Raw genomic sequence first — 27,995 nt, 5'->3', positions numbered from 1 at the left:
GTACACCTCGTACACACACGGCTCTGCTCCGTACACCTCGTACACACACGGCTCCGCTCCGTACACCTCGTACACACACGGCTCTGCTCCATACACCTCGTACACACGCGGCTCCGCTCCGTACACCTCGTACACACGCGGCTCTGCTCCGTACACCTCGTACACGCGGCTCTGCTCCGTACACCTCGTACACCCGCGGCTCTGCTCCGTACACCTCGTACACACGCGGCTCCGCTCCGTACACCTCGTGCACGCGCGGCTCCGCTCTGTACAACTCTTACACACGCGGCTCCGCTCTGTACAACTCTTACACACGCGGCTCCTCTCCGTACACCTCGTACACACGCGGCTCCGCTCCGTACACCTCGTACACACACGGCTCTGCTCCGTACACCTCGTACACACACGGCTCTGCTCCGTACACCTCGTACACATGCGGCTCCGCTCCGTACACCTCGTACACACGCGGCTCCGCTCCGTACACCTCGTACACACGCGGCTCTGCTCCGTACACCTCGTACACACGCGGCTCCGCTCCGTACACCTCGTACACGCGCGGCTCTGCTACATCCACACTGTAAACCCCTCCTGACCCCACACATAAACTTCAGCTCATCCAGCACCATGACAACCAGCACAGCAGAGTCCTGCATCCACTGAGGCCCCTGATCATGTGACCCCTGACTCCTCCCCTCCTGTGACCTCATCACAGCTCCTGTGCGCACAGAGCAGCCATATATGTGGTGGCGGCTCTGCATGTCGAGGTATGTGGAGACCCCATTACTGGGCGCAGGGGGCATTAACCCCTTCAGCACGGAGACTCTTTTGGGGTCTTGTGTTGCCCCTTTATAAGAATCATAAGGTTTTTGTTCTGTTTCCTGTAATAGATACATACGACCCAACTATGGAGACAGGAAGGGAGGAAACTTATTGTTCTCATAGTACAGGACCCCTTTACTGGCCCCACAGTGTAATGCCCCCATTATGCCCCTTATGCAGTATGTATGATGCCCCACACAGTGTAATGCCCCCATTATGCCCCTTATGCCGGATGTATGATGCCCCTACAGTGTAATGCCCCCATTATGCCCCTTATGCAGTATGTATGATGCCCCCACACAGTGTAATGCCACCATTATGCCCCTTATGCAGTATGTATGATGCCCCCCACAGTGTAATGCCCCCATTATACCCCTTATACAGGATGTATGATGCCCCCACACAGTGTAATGCCCCCATTATGCCCCTTATACAGGATGTATGATGCCCCCACACAGTGTAATGCCCCCATTATGCCCCTTATGCAGTATGTATGATGCCCCACAGTGTAATGCCCCCATTATGCCCCTTATACAGGATGTATGATGCCCCCCACGCAGTGTAATGCCCCCATTATGCAGGATGTATGATACCCCCACACAGTGTAATGCCCCTGACGCACCCCTGGGCCTGTGTCGCACAGCGTTGCGCATGCAGGAGCTTACCCGGAGCCGGATCTGTTGAGGGTTGTAGTCTCGTGGCGGTGACCCGGTCCGTGCCCAGGGAGTCAGACTAAGTGGCGTTGTATTAGCGGTAGATGTTGGACGACTACGCCACCCGTTGAATGCAGCGAAGGAGCTGCCGCTGCAGGGCAGACGCTGAGGCCGGTGGTAGGATTGTGCAGCGTGATAGTATCACCCCCAACGGGAGGGGTATGGCCTCAGGGCAGCCGACGTGGATGATGGGGGTAGCAGGAATCACTCAGAGACGATGCGGTGTAGTTCAGGGTCTTTACTGGTGATAAAGATAGACCCTCCCGGAGTACTGGCTAGCGATCGGGGCCTGGTCAGTCCTTGAGCAGATGGGATCTCCCCTGGCCAGGCGGAGTTGTAGGCCTCCCAAACTGACTGTACTCTTCTGGCTACCTTGCTAGAGGCGGGTATAAGTAGCCCACGTCCCTGAGTGTACCGTGTGGTGCTCACCCGTATGGCCGGTGACTCGGGGCCTTCTAGTAGCTTCCGCTCCACGACGGCGGTGCTGGTCCCACGCGTGTGACCGTGCCTTCGGGTTTCTTGGCCGGAGGATCTGAAATCCCCTGCCGGTCGGTTTCTGCTGCTGGGTAGAAGTTAGTCCCCACAGCCTCGGACTCCGGGTCCGGTGATAGCTTCCCAGTCAGGGCGAGCCCTGCAGCTGCCAGCCCCTGACTCCTTATAGCACTGCTCCCACAGAGCTCCTGATGTTCTTTTCCTATATCTGCTTCTCTTCTCTATCTCTACTTCTTCTCTACACACTAACCCTGCCTCAGCCCTAGGTTTATATAGGGGAAGTTCTTCCCCTCCCAGGACTGGGCAGGAGGTGTGGCATGCATAGGATCCCTGACCAAGAGACCTCCCACCTGCTCTCAGACATAACATTGCTGTTACTGTGGAAACCAGACCCCTGGGGTGCCACATTCCCCCCTAGTGAAATTTAGTACTCCGGGACTAAACATATTTTTAGAAAAACATAACAAGGTATAAACAATAATAATACAATAAGAAAAACACATAAAGATGGTTACGGCGTGTCCGCAGCCGGGTGCAGTTTTGAAGAAAAGCAAGGTGTCCATTTCACCAAAACAGGGAGACGTAACCAGGTAGGGGTCTGTCCTGCCCCGAGTCCTTAACAGTCTTTAGTCCATTCCTAGGTTACGCTCCAACCAATTGTACAAGGATTCCAGGTAAATCCACCAAGGACTCCTAAAAATAACTAGAAACACATAATTATTTACAAGTAACAGACAGGTGACCACAAATAAAACAATTTAAACACTTCAAATCCTCCAACGTGCGGGTAACTGGCCTCTAGTGGCCCTAGTGGACCTACAGAGCTGACTATCTGGCCCTGAACTACAGGGTGTAGGAGCTGTCAAGGGTAAACTGGGCAGCTGTCTACGGGCTCTTTGGCTCACTAGGGGTACGGCAGGCTCACTATGAGCAGAGGGTTGATCCTCCTGTTCTGCTTGTGTGGAGTCTGCTGCCTCCTGGACCGGCTGCTCTTCCAGCTCTACCTGTTGCTCCGTAGGCACTTGGGATGCTGGTTGGAGGAACGTGAGGACGGGTACCACAACTGCACCATTGACTTGAGTCCAGGACCGAGGGAAGTCTCCGAGCACAGTACTAACCATATCTTCCCTTTCCTCTACGGGTCGAGGGTCTTCTTGCTCTCCTTCTGGGTTCCGTAGCTGTTCGGGACACTTCTTCAGGTGATCCCGGGATACAATGGCTGTGGTTTCCCCTCCGTCTTTACTGATGGTACAGACCTTTGGGTTGTCGTGGCTTGAGGGCAGTACGGTGTACGGGTCCTTCTCCCACTGGTCGTCCAACTTGTGGAGCCGTCTTTTCCTCTTCAAGACCTGCTCTCCGGGTACCAGGGGAACAGCGGGAGCATACTGGTTGTAAGTTTTCTCTTGTCTTTCCCTAGCGAGACAGAGACTTCGCTCCACGCTCTCCTGTACTTTCCGGTACTGCTGCTGCCTCTCTGTGTCCCAGTCTGCTTCCGGTGAAGTGTCCTCGGGTGTCAGGACTCCCATCTCCAGGTCAACAGGTAGCTTACCAGGCCTTGCCCTCATTAGGTAAGCCGGGGTACAGTTGGTGGAACCTACAGGGATGTAGTTGTATAGGTCCACCAGGTCGGGCAGCTTCTCAGGCCACAGACTGCGTTCTTCCAGGGGCAACGTTTTCAGAAGATCCATTACCACCTGGTTCATTTTCTCACAAAGTCCATTAGTTTGCGGATGATAGGGTGTCGTCCTTATCTTCCGGCAGCCATACAGATTGCAGAATTCCTGGAAGACCTCCGCTTCAAAGGCAGGTCCCTGGTCCGTCAGCACTTGGTCCGGGTACCCATGTGGACGGCAGAAGTGCTGCTGGAAGGCTCTAGCTGCTGTTTGAGCTGTTAAGTCCTTAACGGGGACGACAACCAAGAACCGGGAGTAATGATCCACAATGGTTAACGCGAAGACGTAGCCACTTCTGCTTGGGGTCAGTTTTACATGATCCAAGGCTACCAGTTCCAACGGCTGCTTGGTGACGATGGACTGAAGGGGGGTCTTCTGGCTGGCACGGTCCTTCCTTCTTAGGTTGCACGGGCCACAGTCTCTGCACCACCTCTCGATGGTTCCCCTCATGCCTACCCAGTGGAACCGCCCGCGCAGCAGGAACTCCAGCTTCTTCCATCCGAAGTGTCCAGCCCCGTCGTGGTATGCCTCCATCACCATGGCTGCGTCTCTTCGTGGCACCACTACTTGCCAGATTAGTTCATGCGTCCGGGAGTTAACCATTCTGCGGCACAACTTCCCCTTGTAAAGGAACAGTCGACTCTTCTCAGCCCACAGTTGTTTGGCTTCCTCCGGAGCGTCTGGGTCAAGGCGAGCCTCTGGCCGAGTCAGCATCTCCTTCACCAGTCGGACGGCAGGGTCACTGTCTTGCGTTTCCTCCCAGTTGTAGTGAGGCAAGGGGTTAAACGTAGCGGCTTGCTTACTCCTTACCCGATGGGAATACTGGATAGTCCCAGGACGGTGGAACGCGGGGAGTTCGACTTCTTCCAGTCCCTCTGGATCTTCTCCTACGTCCGGTAGGTTTGGCATCCTGGACAGGGCGTCCGCGTTGGTATTGGAGCGTCCTGCCCGGTATTTGATTGTGAACTCGTAGTTGGACAGACGGGCCATCCATCTCTGCTCTAGGGCACCGAGTCTTGCCGTGTCCAGGTGTGTCAACGGGTTGTTATCCGTGTACACGGTGAACCGGGAAGAAGCGAGGTAGTGCTTAAAGCGTTCGGTGACTGCCCACACCACTGCCAGGAACTCTAGCTTAAATGAGCTGTAATTCTCAGGGTTTCTTTCGGTGGGTCGCAGTTTTCGACTGGCGTAAGCGATTACTCGTTCTTTCCCCTGCTGGATCTGGGACAGTACGGCTCCTAGCCTGATGTTACTTGCGTCGGTGTAGAGGATAAAGGGCTGGCTGTAATCAGGGTACGCCAGGATTTCATCCCCCGTGAGGGCCATCTTCAGCTGGCGGAAGGACTCTTCTTCTAACTTCTCCCATTTGAAGGGCGGCTTCTGGTTCTTGGCCTTCCGGGACTGGCCTATCAGGAGGTCCTGCATAGGAGCTGCCTTTTTGGTGAAACCGGGGATGAATCTGCGGTAATAGCCTACCAACCCGAGGAACTGCCGCACTTCCTTTACACTGGAGGGACTTGGCCATTCCTTAATTGCGGTGATCTTATCAGGGTCGGGAGCCACTCCGTCAGCGCTCACCACGTGTCCCAGGTACTGCACCTTTGGTTTTAGGAGGTGACACTTGGAGGGTTTTACCTTTAGGCCGTAGTTTGCCAGAGCTTCGAACACTTCCGCCAGGTGTTTCAGGTGGTCCTCATAAGTCTTGGAATATACGATGACATCGTCCAGGTACAACAGGACCGTCTCGAAGTTTTTGTGGCCCAGACAGCACTCCATTAATCGTTGAAAGGTTCCTGGTGCGTTACAGAGTCCGAACGGCATGCAGGTAAACTCGCTAAGTCCCATCGGGGTGGTGAATGCGGTCTTCTCCCGGTCCGCCTCTGCTACAGGAACCTGCCAGTACCCGCTAGTGAGATCCAAGGTAGAGAAGAAGTTAGCAGATCTTAAAGCAGCCAAAGACTCCTCTATCCTTGGTAAGGGGTACGCATCCTTGTGTGTGATACGGTTGATTTTCCGGTAATCTACACACATCCTCATGGTGTTGTCTTTCTTTTTGACTAAGACTAGTGGAGCTGCCCAGGGGCTACAGCTATCCCTGATCACCCCAGCCTCCTTCATGTCCCTAAGCATCCCCTTGGCGTGTTGGTAGTGTGCAGGGGGTACGGGTCGATACCTCTCTTTTATGGGAAGATGGTCTCCCGTGGGGATGTGGTGTTCTACCCCCTTGACTCGCCCGAAGTCTAACGGGTGTTTACTAAACACTCTCTCGTACTCTTGAACCACCCGATAGACTCCCTGTCTCTGGTGTGAGGGAGTGGAGTCAGTACCCAAATGTAGTTGCTGACACCAGTCCTCCATTGTTTCCTTAGAGCCGTTACCTTCCTCCGGGGAAGATGGAGGCAAGGGTTCTACGGACTGTATGGAATTTTGATTGATGGTATACAATTTGGCTAGCGTGGCATACCGGGGCAGGTACACTTCCCTCTTCCCGATATTTATTATGCGAACGGGCACCCTCCCATGGCGTACATTGACCACCCCCCGTGCTGTCAAAATGGTGGGCCTACTGTCTGAGTAAACTGGTTCTACCATTGCCTGGTAATCTCTACCTCTCAGACCAATAGCTGCCCGGCACCAAATCATCATTTCACTTTTTGGGGGCATGGCAATAGGAAAAGGGTCACACATTCTTACGCTACCAATCTCACCACCGGAGAGTTCTATCTGTTGCCGTCGCATCAGTGCCCGGATCTCCTTCTGGAGCACTCGCTGCTGGCCGGAGCTGGCGTTCTTGGCAACCTGCTGTAAAAGGAAAATCACCTCTGCAAGACAATTTTCAATTACATTAGTTCCTAGAGTTATCTTTGGGTGACTCTCGTGCTTGTCAATGTCTACAATGATCAGTCCCTGTGCCGCCAATTTGACTCTACCGATTTTAATGGTCACCTCTTTAAATCCAATCTGTGGCACGGGCTGACCATTGCTGGCGATGATACTCAAGTCGTCGTCAGGGTAGCGGGTGATATCCGAGTCATTCCAGTACTGCTTGAAGAGCACGTACGGGATAGTGGTAACCTGTGACCCGGTGTCCAGTAGGGCACTCATGGGGATGCCATCCAGTACCACAGGCAAGACTGGACGTCCTCCCACATATTTGTCGCGCCAGTTCGATGGGCCTGATGATCTTTTTCCTGGGGTTTGGCCCTCTACCCCAGGTTGTGCCAGTTTAAAGGACAGTACCTTGCCATATGTCCGGGTTGATTGCAGCGGCGGCAGATGGGTCGTCCGTCCTCGTTGTATCGGTCGCTGGGTCTTCCTCTGGCCGGTGGGGTCCTCCTTGGTCGACGCCACGGGATGTCCTCCGGTCCGGATGCCAGCTGGATCTTCCCTGGAGTGGAAACCTGTAAAGACTGCACAGTTCGGGTTAGCGCGGCAACGCTTTTAGCTAGCTCTTGGACCTGATGGTGCAGGTCTGGAGCCGGGTCATTGTTCAAAGCCTGCGCATCAGCTCCCACAGGCCCTGCCGACAAGGGTGCCGCCTCCTGGTGGTAAGTGGTAGTGGGGCGTCTGTGGGTCACAACGCCACCTGGTGCCGGTTCTCGGAGCACTCGGATGGCTCTGTCCTTGAACTGTGCAAATCCCAGATGAGGGTCCTGTAAGGCCATTGCCCGCAACTGGGTTCGGTGGGCATTGCAATATAAACCCTCTATAAATTGTTCAGTCAACAGCCTGTCCTCGTCTCCCACGCCGTCAGGGTCGGTCTGCTTAATGGCTCTCAGGGCCTCTTGTAGGTTCAGGGCATAGTCCCTTATACTCTCGTGTGCTCGCTGCTTGCACCCGTAGAATCTAAGCTTGATCTCGGCTGAGGTGCGGGTATCAAAGGTGTCCCTCAGCCGGGTTAGTATCCCTGCAACAGTCCTCCCCCCAGGTGGCCAGGACTTTACCTCCCTTTGGGCTGCCCCGGTTAATTGGGCCACCAGGATGCTCACTTTTTGCTCTTCTGTGAGGGGATACACCTGGAAGAGGCTATCCAGCTTTTCTCTAAAGTCATGCAGGGTATGTGACTCCCCTGAGTACTGGGGTAGCCAGGCCGCTCCCGGGATATAGGGCATGGTGAAAGGCATGACTGCAGCAGCGGTGGCGCTGGCGGGGGTTGAGGCAGTGAAGCTCTCCTCCGTATCCGACATCTTCCTCCCCCCTAGTGGACCGTGGCCTACCTTGCGATGATCCTCTTCCGTAGGCCGCGGCTCCGCAGTGGATCGTCAGGGTTGAGGACCTTCCGTCGCGCTCCTGTGACGTCGGCGTCTGCTGGGCTCCTTCCAGGACCTTACGCAACGTCCGGACGTGAGGCGGGGCTTCAGTTCTCGCGCGCTTTTGGAGTCCACGCCCCTCTTCTTCCCGCGCGGCGTCTTCAAGATGGCGTCCAACGGTGGGAAAACTCCACGGATGGCGGGAAGAAGGCAGAAGATGGCGCCGGATGGCGGGAAAACTTCGCGGATGGCGGGAATCTTCAAAAGTGGTAAGTTTGAACAGTCTTTTTCAGGCACGCAGTACCCGGTGGTTGCGGGCACGAGATCCTGCCGACTACGCCAAAAATTGACGCACCCCTGGGCCTGTGTCGCACAGCGTTGCGCATGCAGGAGCTTACCCGGAGCCGGATCTGTTGAGGGTTGTAGTCTCGTGGCGGTGACCCGGTCCGTGCCCAGGGAGTCAGACTAAGTGGCGTTGTATTAGCGGTAGATGTTGGACGACTACGCCACCCGTTGAATGCAGCGAAGGAGCTGCCGCTGCAGGGCAGACCGCTGAGGCCGGTGGTAGGATTGTGCAGCGTGATAGTATCACCCCCAACGGGAGGGGTATGGCCTCAGGGCAGCCGACGTGGATGATGGGGGTAGCAGGAATCACTCAGAGACGATGCGGTGTAGTTCAGGGTCTTTACTGGTGATAAAGATAGACCCTCCCGGAGTACTGGCTAGCGATCGGGGCCTGGTCAGTCCTTGAGCAGATGGGATCTCCCCTGGCCAGGCGGAGTTGTAGGCCTCCCAAACTGACTGTACTCTTCTGGCTACCTTGCTAGAGGCGGGTATAAGTAGCCCACGTCCCTGAGTGTACCGTGTGGTGCTCACCCGTATGGCCGGTGACTCGGGGCCTTCTAGTAGCTTCCGCTCCACGACGGCGGTGCTGGTCCCACGCGTGTGACCGTGCCTTCGGGTTTCTTGGCCGGAGGACCTGAAATCCCCTGCCGGTCGGTTTCTGCTGCTGGGTAGAAGTTAGTCCCCACAGCCTCGGACTCCGGGTCCGGTGATAGCTTCCCAGTCAGGGCGAGCCCTGCAGCTGCCAGCCCCTGACTCCTTATAGCACTGCTCCCACAGAGCTCCTGATGTTCTTTTCCTATATCTGCTTCTCTTCTCTGTCTCTACTTCTTCTCTACACACTAACCCTGCCTCAGCCCTAGGTTTATATAGGGGAAGTTCTTCCCCTCCCAGGACTGGGCAGGAGGTGTGGCATGCATAGGATCCCTGACCAAGAGACCTCCCACCTGCTCTCAGACATAACATTGCTGTTACTGTGGAAACCAGACCCCTGGGGTGCCACACCCCCATTATGCCCCTTATGCAGTATGTATGATGCCCCCCACACAGTGTAATGCCCCCATTATGCCTCTTATGCAGGATGTATGATGCCCCCACACAGTGTAATGCCCCCGTACGCCTCGTACACGCGCGGCTCCGCTACGTGCGCCTCGTACACGTGCGGCTCCGCTCCGTACACCTGGTACACGCGCGGCTCCGCTCCGTACACCTCGTACACACACGGCTCCGCTCCGTACACCTCGTACACGCGCGGCTCTGCTACATCCACACTGTAAACCCCTCCTGACCCCACACATAAACTTCAGCTCATCCAGCACCATGACAACCAGCACAGCAGAGTCCTGCATCCACTGAGGCCCCTGATCATGTGACCCCTGACTCCTCCCCTCCTGTGACCTCATCACAGCTCCTGTGCGCACAGAGCAGCCATATATGTGGTGGCGGCTCTGCAGGTGGAGGTATGTGGAGATCCCCCATTACTGGGCGCAGGGGGCATTAACCCCTTCAGCACGGAGACTCTTTTGGGGTCTTGTGTTGCCCCTTTATAAGAATCATAAGGTTTTTGTTCTGTTTCCTGTAATAGATACATACGACCCAACTATGGAGACAGGAAGGGAGGAAACTTATTGTTCTCATAGTACAGGACCCCTTTACTGGCCCCACAGTGTAATGCCCCCATTATGCCCCTTATGCAGTATGTATGATGCCCCCACAGTGTAATGCCCCCATTATGCCCCTTATGCAGTATGTATGATGCCCCCACACAGTGTAATGCCCCCATTATGCCCCTTATGCAGGATGTATGATGCCGCCACACAGTGTAATGCCCCCATTATGCCCCTTATACAGGATGTATGATGCCCCCACACAGTGTAATGCCCCCATTATGCCCCTTATGCAGTATGTATGATGCCCCCAACACAGTGTAATGCCCCCATTATGCCCCTTATGCAGTATGTATGATGCCCCCCACGCAGTGTAATGCCCCTTATGCAGTATGTATGATGCCCCCACACAGTGTAATGCTCCCATTATGCCCCTTATGCAGAATGTATGATGCCCCCACACAGTGTAATGCCCCCATTATGCCCCTTATACAGGATGTATGATGCCCCCACACAGTGTAATGCCCCCATTATGCCCCTTATGCAGTATGTATGATGCCCCCCACGCAGTGTAATGCCCCCATTATGCCCCTTATGCAGGATTTATGATGCCCCCACACAGTGTAATGCCCCCATTATGCCCCTTATGCAGTATGTATGATGCCCCCCACACAGTGTAATGCCCCCATTATGCCTCTTATGCAGGATGTATGATGCCCCCACACAGTGTAATGCCCCCATTATGCCTCTTATGCAGGATGTATGATGCCCCCACACAGTGTAATGCCCCCATTATGCCCCTTATGCAGGATGTATGATGCCCCCCACACAGTGTAATGCCCCCATTATGCCCCTTATGCAGGATATATGATGCCCCCACACAGTGTAATGCCCCCATTATGCCCCTTATGCAGTATGTATGATGCCCCCACACAGTGTAATGCCCCCATTATGCCCCTTATGCAGGATGTATGATGCCCCCCACACAGTGTAATGCCCCCATTATGCCCCTTATGCAGGATGTATGATCCCCCCCACAGTGTAATGCCCCCATTATGCCCCTTATGCAGTATGTATGATGCCCACAGTGTAATGCCCCCATTATGCCCCTTATGCAGGATATATGATGCCCCCACACAGTGTAATGCCCCCATTATGCCCCTTATGCAGTATGTATGATGCCCCCTACACAGTGTAATGCCCCCATTATGCCTCTTATGCAGGATGTATGCTGCCCCCACACAGTGTAATGCCCCCATTATGCCCCTTATGCGGGATGTATGTTGCCCCCCACAGTGTAATGCCCCCATTATGCCTCTTATGCAGGATGTATGATGCCCCCACACAGTGTAATGCCCCCATTATGCCCCTTATGCAGGATGTATGATGCCCCCACACAGTGAAATGCCCCCATTATGCCCCTTATGCAGTATGTATGATGCCGCCACACAGTGTAATGCCCCCATTATGCAGGATGTATGATGCCCCCACACAGTGTAATGCCCCCATTATGCCCCTTATGCAGTATGTATGATGCCGCCACACAGTGTAATGCCCACATTATGCCCCTTATGCAGGATGTATGATGACCCCACACAGTGTAATGCCCCCATTATGCCCCTTATGAAGGATGTATGATGCCTACACAATGTAATGCCCCCATTATGCCCCTTATGCAGGATGTATGATGCCCCCCACACAGTGTAATGTTCCCATAGTACCGCCATGCCCCCACACAGTATAATCAGAGGTATAACTAAGGTCTGACGGGACCCGTTGCGAGATTTCGACCACCCCCCATCCTGATACATACAGTGGGTAAGGAAAGTATTCAGACCCCTTTACATTTTTCACTCTGTTTCATTGCAGCCATTTGGTAAATTCTAAAAAGTTCATTTTTTTCTCATTATAGTACACTCTGCACCCCATCTTGACTGAAAAAAAGAAATGTAGAAATTTTTGCAAATTTATTAAAAAATAAAAACTGAAATATCACATGATCATAAGTATTCAGACCCTTTGCTCAGACACTCATATTTAAGTCACATGCTGTCCATTTCCTTCTGATCCCCCTTGAGATGGTTCTACTCCTTCATTGGAGTGCAGCTGTGTTTAATTAAACTGATAGGACTTGATTTGGAAAGGCACACACCTGTCTATATAAGACCTGACAGCTCACAGTGCATGTCAGACAAAATGAGAATCATGAGCTCAAAAGGAACTGCCCAAGGAGCTCTGAGACAGAATTGTGGCAAGGCACAGATCTGGCCAAGGTTGCAAAAGAATTTCTGCATTACTCAAGGTTCCTAAGAGCACAGTGGCCTCCATATTCCTTAAATAGAATAAGTTTGGGACCACCAAAAGTCTTCCTAGACCTTGCCGTCCAGCCAAACTGAGCAATCGTGGGAGAAGAGCCTTGTTGAGAGAGGTAAAGAAGAACCCCAAGATCACTGTGGCTGAGCTCCAGAGATGCAGTAGGGAGATGGGAGAAACTTCCACAAAGTCAACGATCACTGCAGCGCTCCACCAGTCGGGCCTTTATGACAGAGTGGCCTGACGGAAGCCTCTCCTCAGTGCAAGACATATGAAAGCCCGCATAGAGTTTGAACAAAAACACATGAAGGACTCCCAGACTATGAGAAATAAGATTCTCTGGTCTGATGAGATGAAGATAGAACTTTTTGGTGATAATTCTAAGCGGTATGTGTGGAGAAAACCAGGCACTGCTCATCACCTGCTCAATACAATCCCAGCAGTGAAATATGGTGGTGGCAGCATCATGCTATGGGGGTGTTTTTCAGCTGCAGTGACAGGCCGACTGCTTGCAATTGAAGGAAACATGAATGCGGCCAAGTACAGACATCCTGGATGAAAACCTCTTCCAGAGTGCTCTGGACCTCTTACTTGGCTTAAGGTTCACCTTCCAACATGCAATGACCCTAAGCACACAGCTAAAATAACGAAGGAGTGGCTTCAGAACAACTCTATGACCATTCTTGACTGGCCCAGCCAGAGCCCTGACCTAAACCCAATTGAGCATCTCTGGAGAGATCTGAAAATGGCTGTCCACCAACGCTCACCATCCAACCTGACGGAACTGGAGAGGATCTGCAAGGAAGAATGGCAGAGGATCCCCAAATCCAGGTGTGAAAAACTTGTTGCATCATTTCCAAGAAGACTCATGGCTGTACTAGCTCAAAAGGGTGATTCTACTCAATACTGAGCAAAGGGTCTGAATACTTATGACCATGTAATATTTCAGTTTTTCTTTTTTAATAAATTTGCAACAATTTCTACATTTCTGTTTTTTTTTTCAGTCAACATGGGGTGCAGAGTGTACTTTAACCCCTTAAAAGCCCAGGGCGTACTAATACGCACCTGCGCCCTAGGCTTTAAGAACCAGGTACGTATTAGTACGCCCTGTTGATTTCGCCCGCACAACCTGGGTGTCAGCTGATTGTCACAGCTGACACCCGGTGCTATGTGCTAGGAGCGGTCCTGCAACGCTGCGATTGAAGACGATCGCAGCATTGCCAGGGCAAAGGGAGGTGATCACCGATACTCACCTCTCCTGCCGGCGTCCAACGCTGTTTGCCGCGGCTTCCCGGGTGTTGCCATGACGACCCAATGTCATCATAACAACATCTGGGTCACCAGACAGCAGGAGGATACTTTGGTCATGCGCAGTGCACGACCAAATTATCTTCTGCATCTGCAGCGCTGACAGCCTGTATAGCACAGGGATGGTGCTCCATCCCTATGCTATACAGGCGATCAGAGTAAAAAAGTGAAAGTCCCAGAGTGGGGAAAAAGTATAAAAGTAAAAAAAGAAAAAAATTGTAAAAATATTTAAAAAAATCAAAAAAAGAATCCACCAAAAATAAAAATATAATGTACCCATCAATAAATATTATTATTATAAAAAAAAAAAAAAAAAGTATACATATTTGGTATCGCCGCGTCCGGAACAACCTGACCTATAAAACTGTCCCACTAGTTAACCCCTTTATTGAACACGGTAGAAAAAATAAATAAAAAACAAAGCAAAAAAAAAAAATGCTTTATCATCATACCGCAAAAACAAAAAATGGAATAACACGCGATCAAAAAGACGAATATAAATAAAAATGGTACCGCTGAAAACGTCATCTTGTCCCTTAAAAAACAAGCTGCCATACAGCTCCATCAGCCGAAATATAAAAAAGTTATAGCTCTCAGAATGAAGCGATGCAAAAAGAATGTTATTTCTATAAAATAGCTTTTATTGTGTAAAAGCGCCAAAACATAGAAAAACTCTATAAATGTGGTACCGCTGTAAACATACTGACCCGAAGAATAACGCTGCCTTATCAATTTTACCACATTCGGAACGGCATAAAAAAATGAAAAAAAAAAAAACAATTCCTGAATTGTTGTTTTTTGTTTATTCTGCCTCCCAAAAATTGGAATAGAAAGCGATCAAAAAATGTCACGTGCCTGAAAATGGCACCAATAAAAACATCAACTCATCCCGCAAAAAACAAGCCGTCACATGACTGTCGGCCAAAATATGGAAAAATTATAGCTCTCAAAATATGGCGATGCAAAAACTAGATTATGCAAAAAAAATGCGTCTTTTAGTGTGTGACAGCTGTCAATCATAAAAACCCCATATGATTCTGGTATCGCTGTAATTGCACCGACCCGAAGAAAAAAGTCGTCTAATCAGTTATACTGCACGAGGAACTGCGTAAAAAATAAACTCTAGGGTTAGGGTTGGGGTTGTATTAGGGTTGGGGTTAAGGTTGTTTTTTTTTTCAAAAGTAAAAAAAAAAAGATGACGATATGGCGACTAGTGTTGAGCACATGTGCTCGCTACTTGAGTTTGCATTGGGTGCTCAGGTATGCACTGAGTATCGCGGGTGCTCGAGTGACATGTTCGAGTCTCCGCCCCATATGCTTCGCGGCCAAAAAAACATTGCGGGGATTGCCTGTCATGCACGAACGATCTCTGCATGTTTTTTTTTGGGTGTCTTATAACTGTGAAACATGCGGGTGGGGACTTGAACATGTCACTCGAGCACGCGTGATACATGGTGCATACCTGAGTACCCGATGCAAACTCAAGTAGCGAGCACGTGCGCTCAAGACTAATGACAGCTTATTCAATATGATGACCTAATGTTATCAAATTCTGTGTTGTACCTCTGGGTTCAAAATGTTCACTATACCCCTTGAGGGGTGTAGTTTCCAAAATGGGGTCACTTGTGGGGGGTTTCCACTATTTAGGCACCCTACTATTTAGGCGTCCACTCTCAATTCCAGCCAATTTTGCATTCAAAAGACCACGCAGTGCTCCTTCCCTTCTGAACTCAGCCGTGCTCCCAAACACTGTATTTTCTCCACATATTGGCGTACTCAGGAGAAATTGCACAACAGTTTTTGGGGTCCATTTTCACCTCTTACCCTTGTGAAAATAGAAAAATTGGGGCTAAAACATCATTGTTGTGGAAAAAGTTTGATTTTTTTATTTTCACGGCTCCATGTTATAAACTTCTGTAAAGCACTTGGGGGTTCAGGGTGCTCACCACACATCTAGATAAGTTCCCCGAGGGGTCTAGTTTCCAAAATGGTGTCAATTGTGGTGTTTTTCCACTGTTTAGGCACAGCAGGGGCACATCCGCTAATTATTCAAGCAAATTTTACATTCAAAAAGTCAAAGGTGCTCCTTCCCTTCCGAACCCTGCCGTATGCCCAAGCAGTGGTTTTCCCCCACATATGGGGTATCGGTTTACTCAGGAGAGATTGCACAACATGTTGGATGGTGCAATTTCTCCTGTTACCCTTGTGAAAATGCAAAACTGGGGTCTGAAAAACATTTTTGTGGGAAAAATGTGAACATTTTATTTTTACGGCTCAATGTTATAAACTTCTGTGAAGCACCTGGGGGTTCAAGGTGCTCACCACACATCTAGACCAGTTCCCTGAGGGGTCTAGTTTCCAAAATGGTGTCACTTGTGGGGGTTTCCACTGTTTAGGCACATCAGGGGCTCCCCAAACGCAACATGGCGTCCGCTAATTATTCAAGCAAATTTTACATTCAAAAAGTCAAATGGCGCTCCTTCCCTTCCTGCCATGAGCCAAAATAGTGTTTTTTCCCCACATATGGGGTCTATTTTTTACTGTTACCCTTGCGAAAATAAAAAAAATTGGGTCTAAAGTAACATTTTTGTGAAAAAAGTTAAATGTTAATTGTTTTCTTCCACATTCCAAAAATTCCTGTGAAGCACCTGATGGGTTAATAAACTTCTTGAATGTGGTTTTGAGCACCTTGAGGGGTGCAGTTTTTAGAATGGTGTCACTTTTGGGTATTTTCTGTCATAAAGACCCCTCAAATTGACTTCAAATGTGATGTGGTCCCTAAAAAAATGGTTTTGGAAATTTTGTTGGAAAAATGAGAAATCGCTGGTCAACTTTTAACCCTTATAGCTCCCTAAAAAAAAAAATTTTGGTTCCAAAATTGTGCAGATGTAAAGTAGACATGTGGGAAATGTTATTTATTAACTATTTTGTGACATATGTCTCTGATTTAAGGGCATAAAAATTCAAATTTTGAAAATTGAAAAATTTTCAACATTTTCGACAAATTTCCATTTTTTTCACAAATAAACGCAAGTGATATGGAAGAAATTTTACAACAATCATGAAGTACAATATGTCACAAAAAAAACAATCTCAGAATCAGGGGGATCCGTTGAAGCGTTCCAAAGTAATTACCTCATTAAGTGACAGTGGACATAATTGTAAAAATTGGCCTGGTCATTAACGTGCAAACCACCTCGGGTTGTAAAGGGGTTAATGAGAAAAAAATGAACTTTTTAGAATTTACGAAATGGCTGCAATGAAACAAAGAGTGAACACTTTAAAGGGGTCTGAATACTTTCCGTACCCAGTGTATATGTATGTCCCTTATCATTGGCCCCAACCTGGTATATGTCCCCTGTTCTGCCTCGGTTCTTTAGTGTATAGAAATTAATAAACTATTACACTCACCAGGGGCGAACATAGAAGTGATGGGGCCCCATAAGAGGAGTATAATGCACTCCCCAAAATCCTCCATACTGTATAATGGGCAGCCCATAGTCATCCATGTAGTATAATGCACAGCCCATAGTCATCCATGTAGTATAATGCACAGCCCATAGTCCGTACATGTAGTATAATGCACAGCCCATAGTCCGTACATGTAGTATAATGCGCAGCCCATAGTCCGTACATATAGTATAATGCATAGTCATCCATGTAGTATAATGCACAGCCCATAGTCCGTACATGTAGTATAATGCACAGCCCATAGTCCGTACATGTAGTATAATGCACAGCCCATAGTCCGTACATGTAGTATAATACACAGCCCATAGTCCATACATGTAGTATAATGCACAGCCCATAGTCCATACATGTAGTATAATGCATAGTCCATACATGTAGTATAATGCACAACCCATAGTCCGTACATGTAGTATAATGCATAGTCCATACATGTAGTATAATGCACAACCCATAGTCCGTACATGTAGTATAATGCGCAGCCCATAGTCCGTACATGTAGTATAATGCGCAGCCCATAGTCCATACATGTAGTATAATGCATAGTCCATACATGTAGTATAATGCACAAGTCCGTACATGTAGTATAATGCATAGTCCATACATGTAGTATAATGCACAACCCATAGTCCGTACATGTAGTATAATGCGCAGCCCATAGTCCGTACATGTAGTATAATGCGCAGCCCATAGTCCGTACACGTAGTATAATGCACAGCCCATAGTCCGTACACGTAGTATAATGCACAGCCCATAGTCCGTACACGTAGTATAATGCACAGCCCATAGTCCGTACACGTAGTATAATGCACAGCCCATAGTCCGTACATGTAGTATAATGCACAGCCCATAGTCCGTACACGTAGTATAATGCACAGCCCATAGTCCGTACATGTAGTACAATGCACAGCTCATAGTCCGTACATGTAGTATAATGCACTGCCCGTAGTCCGTACATGTAGTATAATGCACAGCCCATAGTCCGTACACGTAGTACAATGCACAGCTCATAGTCCGTACATGTAGTATAATGCACTGCCCGTAGTCCGTACATGTAGTATAATGCACAGCCCGTAGTCCGTACATGTAGTATAATGCACAGCCCGTAGTCCGTACATGTAGTATAATGCACAGCCCGTAGTCCATACATGTAGTATAATGCACAGCCCGTAGTCCGTACATGTAGTATAATGCACAGCCCGTAGTCCGTACATGTAGTATAATGCGCAGCCCATAGTCATCCATGTAGTATAATGCACAGCCCATAGTCCGTACATGTAGTATAATGCACAGCCCATAGTCCGTACATGTAGTATAATGCACAGCCCATAGTCCGTACATGTAGTATAATGCACAGCCCATAGTCCGTACATGTAGTATAATGCACAGCCCATAGTCCGTACATGTAGTATAATGCACAGCCCATAGTCCGTACATGTAGTATAATGCACAGCCCATAGTCCGTACATGTAGTATAATGCACAGCCCATAGTCCGTACATGTAGTATAATGCACAGCCCGTAGTCCGTACATGTAGTATAATGCACAGCCCGTAGTCCGTACATGTAGTATAATGCACAGCCCATAGTCCGTACATGTAGTATAATGCACAGCCCGTAGTCCGTACATGTAGTATAATGCACAGCCCGTAGTCCGTACATGTAGTATAATGCACAGCCCGTAGTCCGTACATGTAGTATAATGCACAGCCCATAGTCCGTACATGTAGTATAATGCACAGCCCATAGTCCGTACATGTAGTATAATGCACAGCCCGTAGTCCGTACATGTAGTATAATGCACAGCCCGTAGTCCGTACATGTAGTATAATGCACAGCCCATAGTCCGTACATGTAGTATAATGCACAGCCCGTAGTCCGTACATGTAGTATAATGCACAGCCCATAGTCCGTACATGTAGTATAATGCACAGCCCATAGTCCGTACATGTAGTATAATGCACAGCCCATAGTCCGTACATGTAGTATAATGCACAGCCCGTAGTCCGTACATGTAGTATAATGCACAGCCCGTAGTCCGTACATGTAGTATAATGCACAGCCCGTAGTCCGTACATGTAGTGTAATGCACAGCCCATCCTCTTACATGTAGTATTATGGCCAAGGGCACCGTGTACTCTCTGATTTAAAAAAAAAACATTATACTCACCTTCTCTCCGCTCCCTCACCGCGCGGTGTCTTTTTCTGGAGCTGCCGCTGACTTCAGCTGGAAGCGACAGGAGAGGATGATGTTACTTCCATGCGCCCCCTAATGACGTACATGCCGATGTCAGCTGCTGGGCTCTGATTGGTCGGCAGCGTGTATTGTGGCACTAAGCTGAATGTCAGTCCGAGAACACACATCCAGCTGCAGCAGGGGCTGGTGTTCGCTGGGCCCGGTCACAGGAGCGACTGCGGTCATTAAGCCTCTCAATATAATGCTCTCATAGTACCTCTATTTCCCCACACTGTATAATGTTCCCACAGTACCGCCATCTTCCCACATACAGTATAATGTTCCCACAGTACCGCCATCTTCCCACATACAGTATAATGCTCTCATAGTACCACCATCTTCCCACATACAGTATAATGTTCTCACAGTACCGCCATCTTCCCACATACAGTGTAATGTTCTCACAGTACCGCCATCTTCCCACATACAGTGTAATGTTCTCACAGTACCGCCATCTTCCCACATACAGTGTAATGTTCTCACAGTACCGCCATCTTCCCACATACAGTATAATGTTCCCACATACAGTATAATGTTCCCACAGTACCACCATCCCCCCCACATACAGTATAATGTTCCCACAGTACCGCCATCTTCCCACATACAGTATAATGTTGTCACAGTCCCGCCAACCCCAATTTTATTTTATGTATTAACACTTAGTTTTCTTTTTTTACTGTTTTTCATGTAATATATGGAAACCTATAGTAAAATGCTTTTAGAAACATAATATCCAGGTAAAAAAAACACTGTACAAGGAGACATTAGCATCAAATAACTCCTGTCTTGGTGTTCTTACAAACAAGCTCTTATAAATGAGATCTATCGTGATAAACGATTATAACCTGGGAAAGACGGGAAACATTCATATAGACAGTCGGTGATGATGAGGTCAGTGATGGACTCTGGCCAAATTTGTTTCTAGAGCCGTATTAGAAGATTAAGATGTCGTCCTCATCATGAAGTTGTTATTTCTCATGTCACGTGTAATGTATATGACAAGAATTAGCATTATGGAAGATGAGTCTATAAGAAATGTATTCAGCTGCAGACTCCAAGGAAGAAACTGCTTGTTGTCTGTGGCCTAAAATATATAGGTTTTATTAGTACGTCAGGGACAAAAGCAGAATGTTGTAAAATAATAAAAATACCATTGCTGCTTGGGTTTCTGGGTGATTCTTACTGAAGCAGTGGCCAACTTAGCCAGTGATTGGAAGTATGGAGGAGATGTCTAAGTCATCAATTCAACTTATGTTCCAGTCCATAAAAGACTAGAGAATACAACATCTACACATTCTATCTTCTGATATATTTCCCTTATTGTCTCCAGTAATTGTATTAATACACAGAATTCTTTATGATTTTACATCAGCTCTTTTTCTCATTCAGGTCTCTACAATATCGGATCCTCCCAGTGAAGATCTTCTATATTAAGAGAATTTTTCTAAATCGCCTATCAAGGATGGATATGGACAGAGACAAGATGGTGGAGAGGATATTACACCTCACCCTAGAGATCCTCTTCCGGCTTACTGGAGAGGTGAGAGATTCTGATGACGTCACATTACATCATTCTTATCTATGGGAATAACAGATGGACAGAACTGGAGAGGTGAGGACTCTGGAAATGTCTGTAATGAGATTTATTAATGTATCTCTCCATAACCAGGATTACACAGTAGTGAAGAAGACCTCTAGTGAGCGCTGTCAGGACCCTGTGTCTGAGGGATGGGGAAGACCCCTGAGCCCGATCACAGGACCTCCACCTCACCCCCTGATACATGAGGACATTAAGGACCAGAAGATCCTAGAACTCGCCTACAAGATGATTGAGCTGCTGACTGGAGAGGTGACACTATTGAGAATGCTGGGACATTATACAGTAACGCTATGAAGGGATCGGGGGGATAACGGTATCATTGTATGTGTCAGGTTCCTATAAGGTTTCAGGATGTCGCCGTCTATTTCTCCATGGAGGAGTGGGAGTATTTGGAAGGACACAAAGATCTGTACAAGAACGTCATGATGGAGGTTCCCCAGTCCCTCACATCTCCAGGTAATAGACAGGACTAAATCCACACAGCCTATAATTATCTGTATGTAAAGAATGAATTCAGTCCCTGTATGTGTTTCCTCCAGATCTATCCAGTAAGAGGACAACACCAGAGAGATGTCCCCGTCCTCTTCTTCCACAGGACTGTAAACAAGAAGACCCTAATGTTCCTCAGGATCATCAGGTAGATGGAGAGAAGGTGTCATGAGATCTCCCCTATGATGTGTAGACGGCTGTGAAGGTCTTGTGCTCAGTCTTGTTTTATCCACCAGTATTATATGTTTTATACTTGTGTAATGAGAACGGTGGAGATGGCCGGATTAGAGCTGATCATACATGTGACTTCTCCATCTGTCTGTGACTTTTACAATATTTCTTTCAGGGTGAAGATCTGACCCATATTAATACTACAGAGACATATGTGAGGGGTGATGAGTGGTGTAAAGAGGAGATTCCTACATATGACTACCCAGGTGAGTAGTAACCACTAAATGCAGAGAAGTCACAGATTCTTCTCAGTCACCGGCTGTGGCTGCTTTATCGGTGGTGTAGTCCAGCTGTATCACAATCGTGTGATCACCATTTTACCTCTAGACCACAACATTTTCCTCCATCCGAAAATGTTCACATTACTTTGTGTAATTGTAAAAGACCTTTTCTATAGAACTTACAACCTGGAGGATCCAACTACCCCCTGGGATTAGATGACGTTGTCATTACCTGCCCAGATCTGTAAAGTGCAAAGCCAAATGGCAGCGTACGTAGAATGTGCTGACAAGTGAGAAAATCAAAATTATTATGGGCCTGTAAGAGAAAGCGGAGGGTAATGATGGTGTTGGCTTCCTAGATCCCTGATATCTTATTGGATGAATCTACCTTCTCCCTCTTCTGTGCTGCTGAATGTGCTCATATGGTCCCTACAAGACCAGGTCCAGTCTTTCTGACCAAACGTCACTTTTATGATTGACAACATTAAATGTGTAGTGAGGCCAAGTGTGAATTTCTGTACAATAACAGCAGAGTTTCCCTTTATCCTGACTTTTCAATTTCTTTTTAAACCATCTAACTTCAAACAGGATCTTGATAAACTACATAAAAAAACATTACACCTGTGCCATGATATATCTCTAAGCTGTGCGTGGCTGATGGCTGTAATATACATTTATTTACGCCTGCAGGAGATGTGTTGGCTCGAGCCCTGGTTTCATGGATTCACTCCACGTCATCAATTCCATTATGTTTTCCATCCTAAGGAATTCAGATTACTGCACAATCTCTCCTGAAATGGGGAGCACTAATACTTTCTCTACTTTCCTGGTCAGGACTCATAGTAGCTCCAATGGTCCACCATAAATGAGTGCGACTCCGGTTTAGTGTTGGAGCTCTCCCCTCTTACATACGTTGTTGTTGGGGATGTAACATATCTTTTATTCTGTCTTTTTTTACAGGTTCACTTTGTTTGATTTTGGTGGGATCGGCCGGCCTCACTTATGTGAGTCTGTAACTCCCTGGTAGTCTTTAAAAGAAGGTCTCCATTACGTCTTCCCAATGCCCGAGATCTAAATTTAAGACACCTCAGCTCTGCACTATTATAAAAAGTTCTGTTTCAATGTGTAATATTTCTTCTTGAAACTCATTTGTCCCTTACGATAGTTTAGATTACTAACAGCCACCAAGCACCATACTGTAATTACCCCAGAGAAGTTTCACCGCTAGTTACTCATTTTTTACTGATGAAGACTGTTGAGTTTGATCATTTCAGTAGATGTGTTATTGTCTATAGTCACAGTTTTTGACTGCAGCAGTTAGTTCCCAAAATACTCTGATTTAACCCCTTCCTGCAGCCAGTTTTGTGTTCCTCTCTGGGCCCATTTTCAAATCTGACGTGTGTCACTTTATATGGTGATAACTCTGGAATTCTTCACAAAGGATAATGGGAAACAAATGGACCTTACAAATTATTTTCCAACTTCTCTTGAATCCAACAATACTTTATATATCGTTGTACAGGTTGTATAGAAGGAGCGCCATTTAGCTATCTGAATGCAGATCTTGCTGGAATATATTTCAGACACAATGTATTGGGGGCACTGTTCATTGTCACCTGGCAGCTCAAAAGATGGCTACCATGAACAGGCTTGGTGCTATATACTCCATTTTCCTGATCTCAGAGATTGCCTTGCTCATCACCCTTTAACCCCAAGAAGAATAGCCAGGTAGTCGGGTCAGAACCAGGAGGACAGAGAAAATACCAATCAGAAGACACAAGAGTAGTCAGTAAACGGGCCGAGGTCACAACAGAGATCAAATACACAAGCCGGAAGCTGAGCACAGAGGACTGAACCAGAGGAGAACAAGGCTGTATCTGGCAGCTTCCGGCAATATGCTTCCAGCTTTAGTAGGGTGTGGTGCTTTCCGATTGGATGAAGCAGGGAGCAGATTACTCCAGCTGGACAGCACACACACCCATACTGCCAGACTGGATGGTACTACAGGTCCCAGGCTACCTAATCTTAGTGTTTGGACAGAGCCTGTGCTGCCCAGAGCTTCTGGTTCCAACGTCTCCTCCATCACCAGCGCTACCTGCAGAATGATTACGGCGGCGCCTGGTGACAGATGCAGATGTTGGAGCAGATCCCAGGGGAGATTGGACACCCTATTTACAGAAGCCTTAAAAAAGTTGTCCAGTACTTTTTACAATTGCCCAATGCCCCCCAATGTATTTACCCTGTGCCCATAAGAATCTTTGTAATTACCTTCTGCTGTCCTTCTTGCCTGTGAGTGACGCTATCGGGGGGGGGGTCACGTGATGCCTGACAGCGGCCAGAGATAGCGCCGCTCACAGGCAAGAAGGACTGCAGAAGGTATTTACAAAAAGACTTATGGGCACAGGGAAAATACATTGGGGGACATTGGGGCAATAAAAAGTACTGGACAACTTCTTTAATATAACAAAGTGACCTCTATTTTGGAAATTATAACCCGCAGTGAATTAATCTATAGACGTAGCGATTATTTTGATTCCAGAGGCACTTTCCAGAAATTAGCACACAATGAATGGTGGAGAGTGAAAATTGCACATTGGCCATTTTATTACCCAACACATAGTGTCCAGATTGTGCTCCAGGAGACACACACCGTAAATTAAGTGGGTTCTTCTTCTTATTGTAATGCCAAATACATGGATGCTGAATGTGGTTTGGGCACACTGTAAGGCTCAGAAGTGAGGGGGAGATTTGACTTTGGGAGAAGCGGATATTGCTGGATTGATTTATGGATGAGAAGAAGTTTTTATGGGTATCATTTTTGCCTACATAACATTTTTTGATGGCTTCTTATTCCATATTTGGGAGGCAGAATGAACAATCAGTTGAACACCACGCTCTACTGGTGCATCCTATGAGGTTTTCACGTTTCTCTGTCATTCTGTCAATAACTTGTCGTTTCTACAGACGTTTTAAGTAGAAATGTTCAAAAATATAAATTTCAGGGATATTTTATTCAGAATTAATAATTGTTTTTTTTCTTGGCAGATGACTGTACCAGGAGATCAGAGGAACAACTGATATCTTCAATTTTTAAATCTGATGATCTTGAGATCCCACAGGATACAATTGAAGTGAATGCCATTACTCCAGATATACCATCATCCCTTCACAGCAAAGATCTATCATCTGATCCTATGAAACAGGTTCTGTCTTCTGATTCATTACCGACTACTAAGGAAAATCAAAATAAAAAAATAAGCATTACAAAACAAACTGCTCATAAAGGAACGAAGTCATTTTCATGTTCAGAAAATGGAAATAGTTTTACCCTCGAAAAGTCTATTCTTAAACATCAAAAAATACACACAGCGGACAATAGATTTTTTTGTTCCAAATATGGGAAATGTTTTAACGATAAATCAGCTTTGGTTAAGCACCAGAGACTTCACATAGGGGAGAAGCCTTTTACCTGTTCAGAATGTGAAAAATGTTTCAACCAGAAAGCACATCTTAATATCCACCAGAGAACCCACACAGGGGAGAAGCCTTTTTCATGTTCAGAATGTGGGAAATGTTTTAACCAGAAATCAGCTTTGGTCAAGCACCAGAGAATTCACACAGGGGTGAAGCCTTTTACCTGTTCAGAATGTGAAAAATGTTTCAACCAGAAAGCACATCTTAATATCCACCAGAGAACCCACACAGGGGAGAAGCCTTTTTCATGTTCTGAATGTGGGAAATGTTTTAACCAGAAATCAGATTTTGTCAAGCACCAAAGAACCCACAAAGGTGAGAAGCCTTTTTCATGTTCAGAATGTGGGAAATGTTTTAACGATAAATCATCTTTGGTTAAGCACCAGAGAACTCACACAGGGGAGAAGCCTTTTACCTGTTCAGAATGTGAAAAATGTTTCAACCAGAAAGCACATCTTAATATCCACCAGAGAACCCACACAGGGGAGAAGCCTTTTTCATGTTCAGAATGTGGGAAATGTTTTAAACAGAAATCAGCTTTGGTTAGCCACCAGAGAATTCACACAGGAGAGAAGCCTTTTTCATGTGCAGAATGTGGGAAATGTTTTTACGATAAATCAGCTTTAGTTAAGCACCAGGGAACTCACACAGGGGAGAAGCCTTTTTCATGTTCAGAATGTGGGAAATGTTTTAACCAGAAATCAGATTTGATTAGGCACCAGAGAACCCACACAGTGGAGAAAACTTTTTCTTAGTCTTTTTTTTTTTAATCCAATACATTTTTGAGATTTTTTTCATTAGTTCTTTTTTTTGATAAAACAAGAAACCAGTACATACAATAATAAAGTAACATACCATAGGGATCACATACATTCATCTCTCCTATATATCCTTTCAGCTTGCCCATTACTGCCTGACAACTTGCAGTTCCTATATCTTCCAATTAACATTCCACATTCTTGAAATCTCTTACAGTTGTGCTCAAAAGTTTACATACCCCGGCAGAATTTTTCCATTCTTGGCCTTGTTTCAGAGAATATGAATGATAACAAAAAACTTTTTCTCCACTCATGGTTATTGGTTGGGTGAAGCCATTTATTGTCAAACTACTGTGTTTTCTCTTTTTAAATCTTAATGACAACCAAAAACATCCAAATGACCCTGATCAAAATTTCACATACCCCAGTTCTTAATACCGTGTATTGCCCCCTTTTAACATCAATGACAGCTTGAAGTCTTTTGTGGTAGTTGTGGATGAGGTTCTTTATTTTCTCATATGGTAAAGCTGCCCATTCTTCTTGGCAAACAGCCTCCAGTTCCTGTAAATTCCTGGGCTGTCTAGCATGAACTGCGCGCCTAAGATCTCCCCAGAGTGGCTCAATGATATTGAGGTCAGGAGACTGAGACTGAGATGACCACTCCAGAACCTTCACTTTGTTGTGCTGTAGCCAATGACAGGTCGACTTGTCCTTGTGTTTTGGATCATTGTTATGTTGGAACGTCCAAGTAGGTCCCATGCGCAGCTTCCGGGCTTATGAGTGCAAATTTGCCTCCAGTATTTGCTGATAACATGCTGCATTCATCTTTCCTTCAACTTTTACCAAGTTTCCTGTGCCATTGTAGCTCGTACATCCCCAAAACATCAGCGATCCACCTCCGTGCTTTACTGTAGGAATGGTGTTCCTTTTTATCATAGGCCTTGTTGACCTCTTTCCAAATGTAACGTTTATGGTTGTGGCCAAAAAGTTCAATTTTGGTCTCATCATTCCAAATTACCTTGTTCCAGAAGTTTTGAGGCTTGTCTCTATGCTGTTTGGCGTATTCTAGGTAAGATACTTTGCATTTAAGTATGGCTTTCTTCTGGCGACTCGACCATGCAGCCCATTTTTCTTCAAGTGCCTCCTTATTGTGCATCTTGAAACTGCCACATCAATAGTTTTCAGAGAGTCCTGATGTTCAGCTGGTGTTATTTGTGGGTTTTTCTTTGCATCCCGAACAATTTTCCTGGCAGTTGTGGCCGAAATTTTTGTTGGTCTAACTGACCGTGGTTTGATTTTTACAGAGCTCCTGATTTTCCATTTGTTAATCATAGTTTGAATGCTGCTGACTGGCATTATCAATTCCTTGGATATTTTTTTGTATCCCTTTCCTGTGTTATACAGTTCAACTACATTTTCCCGTAGATCCATTGACAATTCTTTTGCTTTCCCCATGACTCACAATCCAGAAATGTCAGTGGCTGGATGAAAGATGCAAGAGTCTGTCTGGATCCCAGAAACTCACTTAGCTTTTACGCACACACACTGATTACAAGCAAACAGGTCACAGGTGAGGATGTTACTTTTAGTAGCCATTCAAACCCATTTGGGTCAAATTCTGTGCATGTTATCAGGCAAAAATCACCAGGGTATGTGAACTTTTGCTCAGGGTCATTTAGATGTTTTTGGTTGTCATTAAGATATAAAAACACAGTAGTTTGACAATAAATGGCTTCACCCAACCAATAACCATGAGTGGAGAAAACAAAAAAAGTTTATCATTCATATTCTCTGAAACAAGGCCAAAAAATGAAAAATTCTGCCGGGGTATGTAAACTTTTGAGCACAACTGCATGCATGTATGTATATGTATATATATATATATATATATATATATATATATATATATATATATATATATATATATATATATATTTCAGGAGCTTTGCTATGCTTTATAACTGTCAGTGCTGCACGGACACCAGTTAGGTAGATCTTGCAC

The 27,995-nt window shown here is 46.9% G+C and overlaps 1 protein-coding gene across 1 annotated transcript; it reads left to right on the top strand.

Moving 5' to 3' along the window:
• The first annotated feature begins 668 nt into the window (after positions 1-668).
• Positions 669-22,931, top strand: LOC141178706 (uncharacterized). The gene is made up of 7 exons (XM_073660585.1): positions 669-764; positions 20,610-20,760; positions 20,890-21,069; positions 21,153-21,276; positions 21,360-21,457; positions 21,656-21,746; positions 22,927-22,931. Exons 1-7 carry the CDS (start codon positions 739-741, stop codon positions 22,929-22,931), a joined length of 675 nt encoding a protein of 224 aa, XP_073516686.1. The 5' UTR covers positions 669-738.
• The last annotated feature ends 5,064 nt before the right edge of the window (positions 22,932-27,995 follow it).

This window comes from Phyllobates terribilis, unplaced genomic scaffold (assembly GCF_046119375.1).
Source record: "Phyllobates terribilis strain yellow unplaced genomic scaffold, ASM4611937v1 Scaffold_29__1_contigs__length_15306474, whole genome shotgun sequence".
Lineage (NCBI taxonomy): Eukaryota > Metazoa > Chordata > Amphibia > Anura > Dendrobatidae > Phyllobates > Phyllobates terribilis.
Note: the sequence above shows the minus strand (reverse complement) of the source record. Positions and strands in the feature narration are given on the sequence as shown.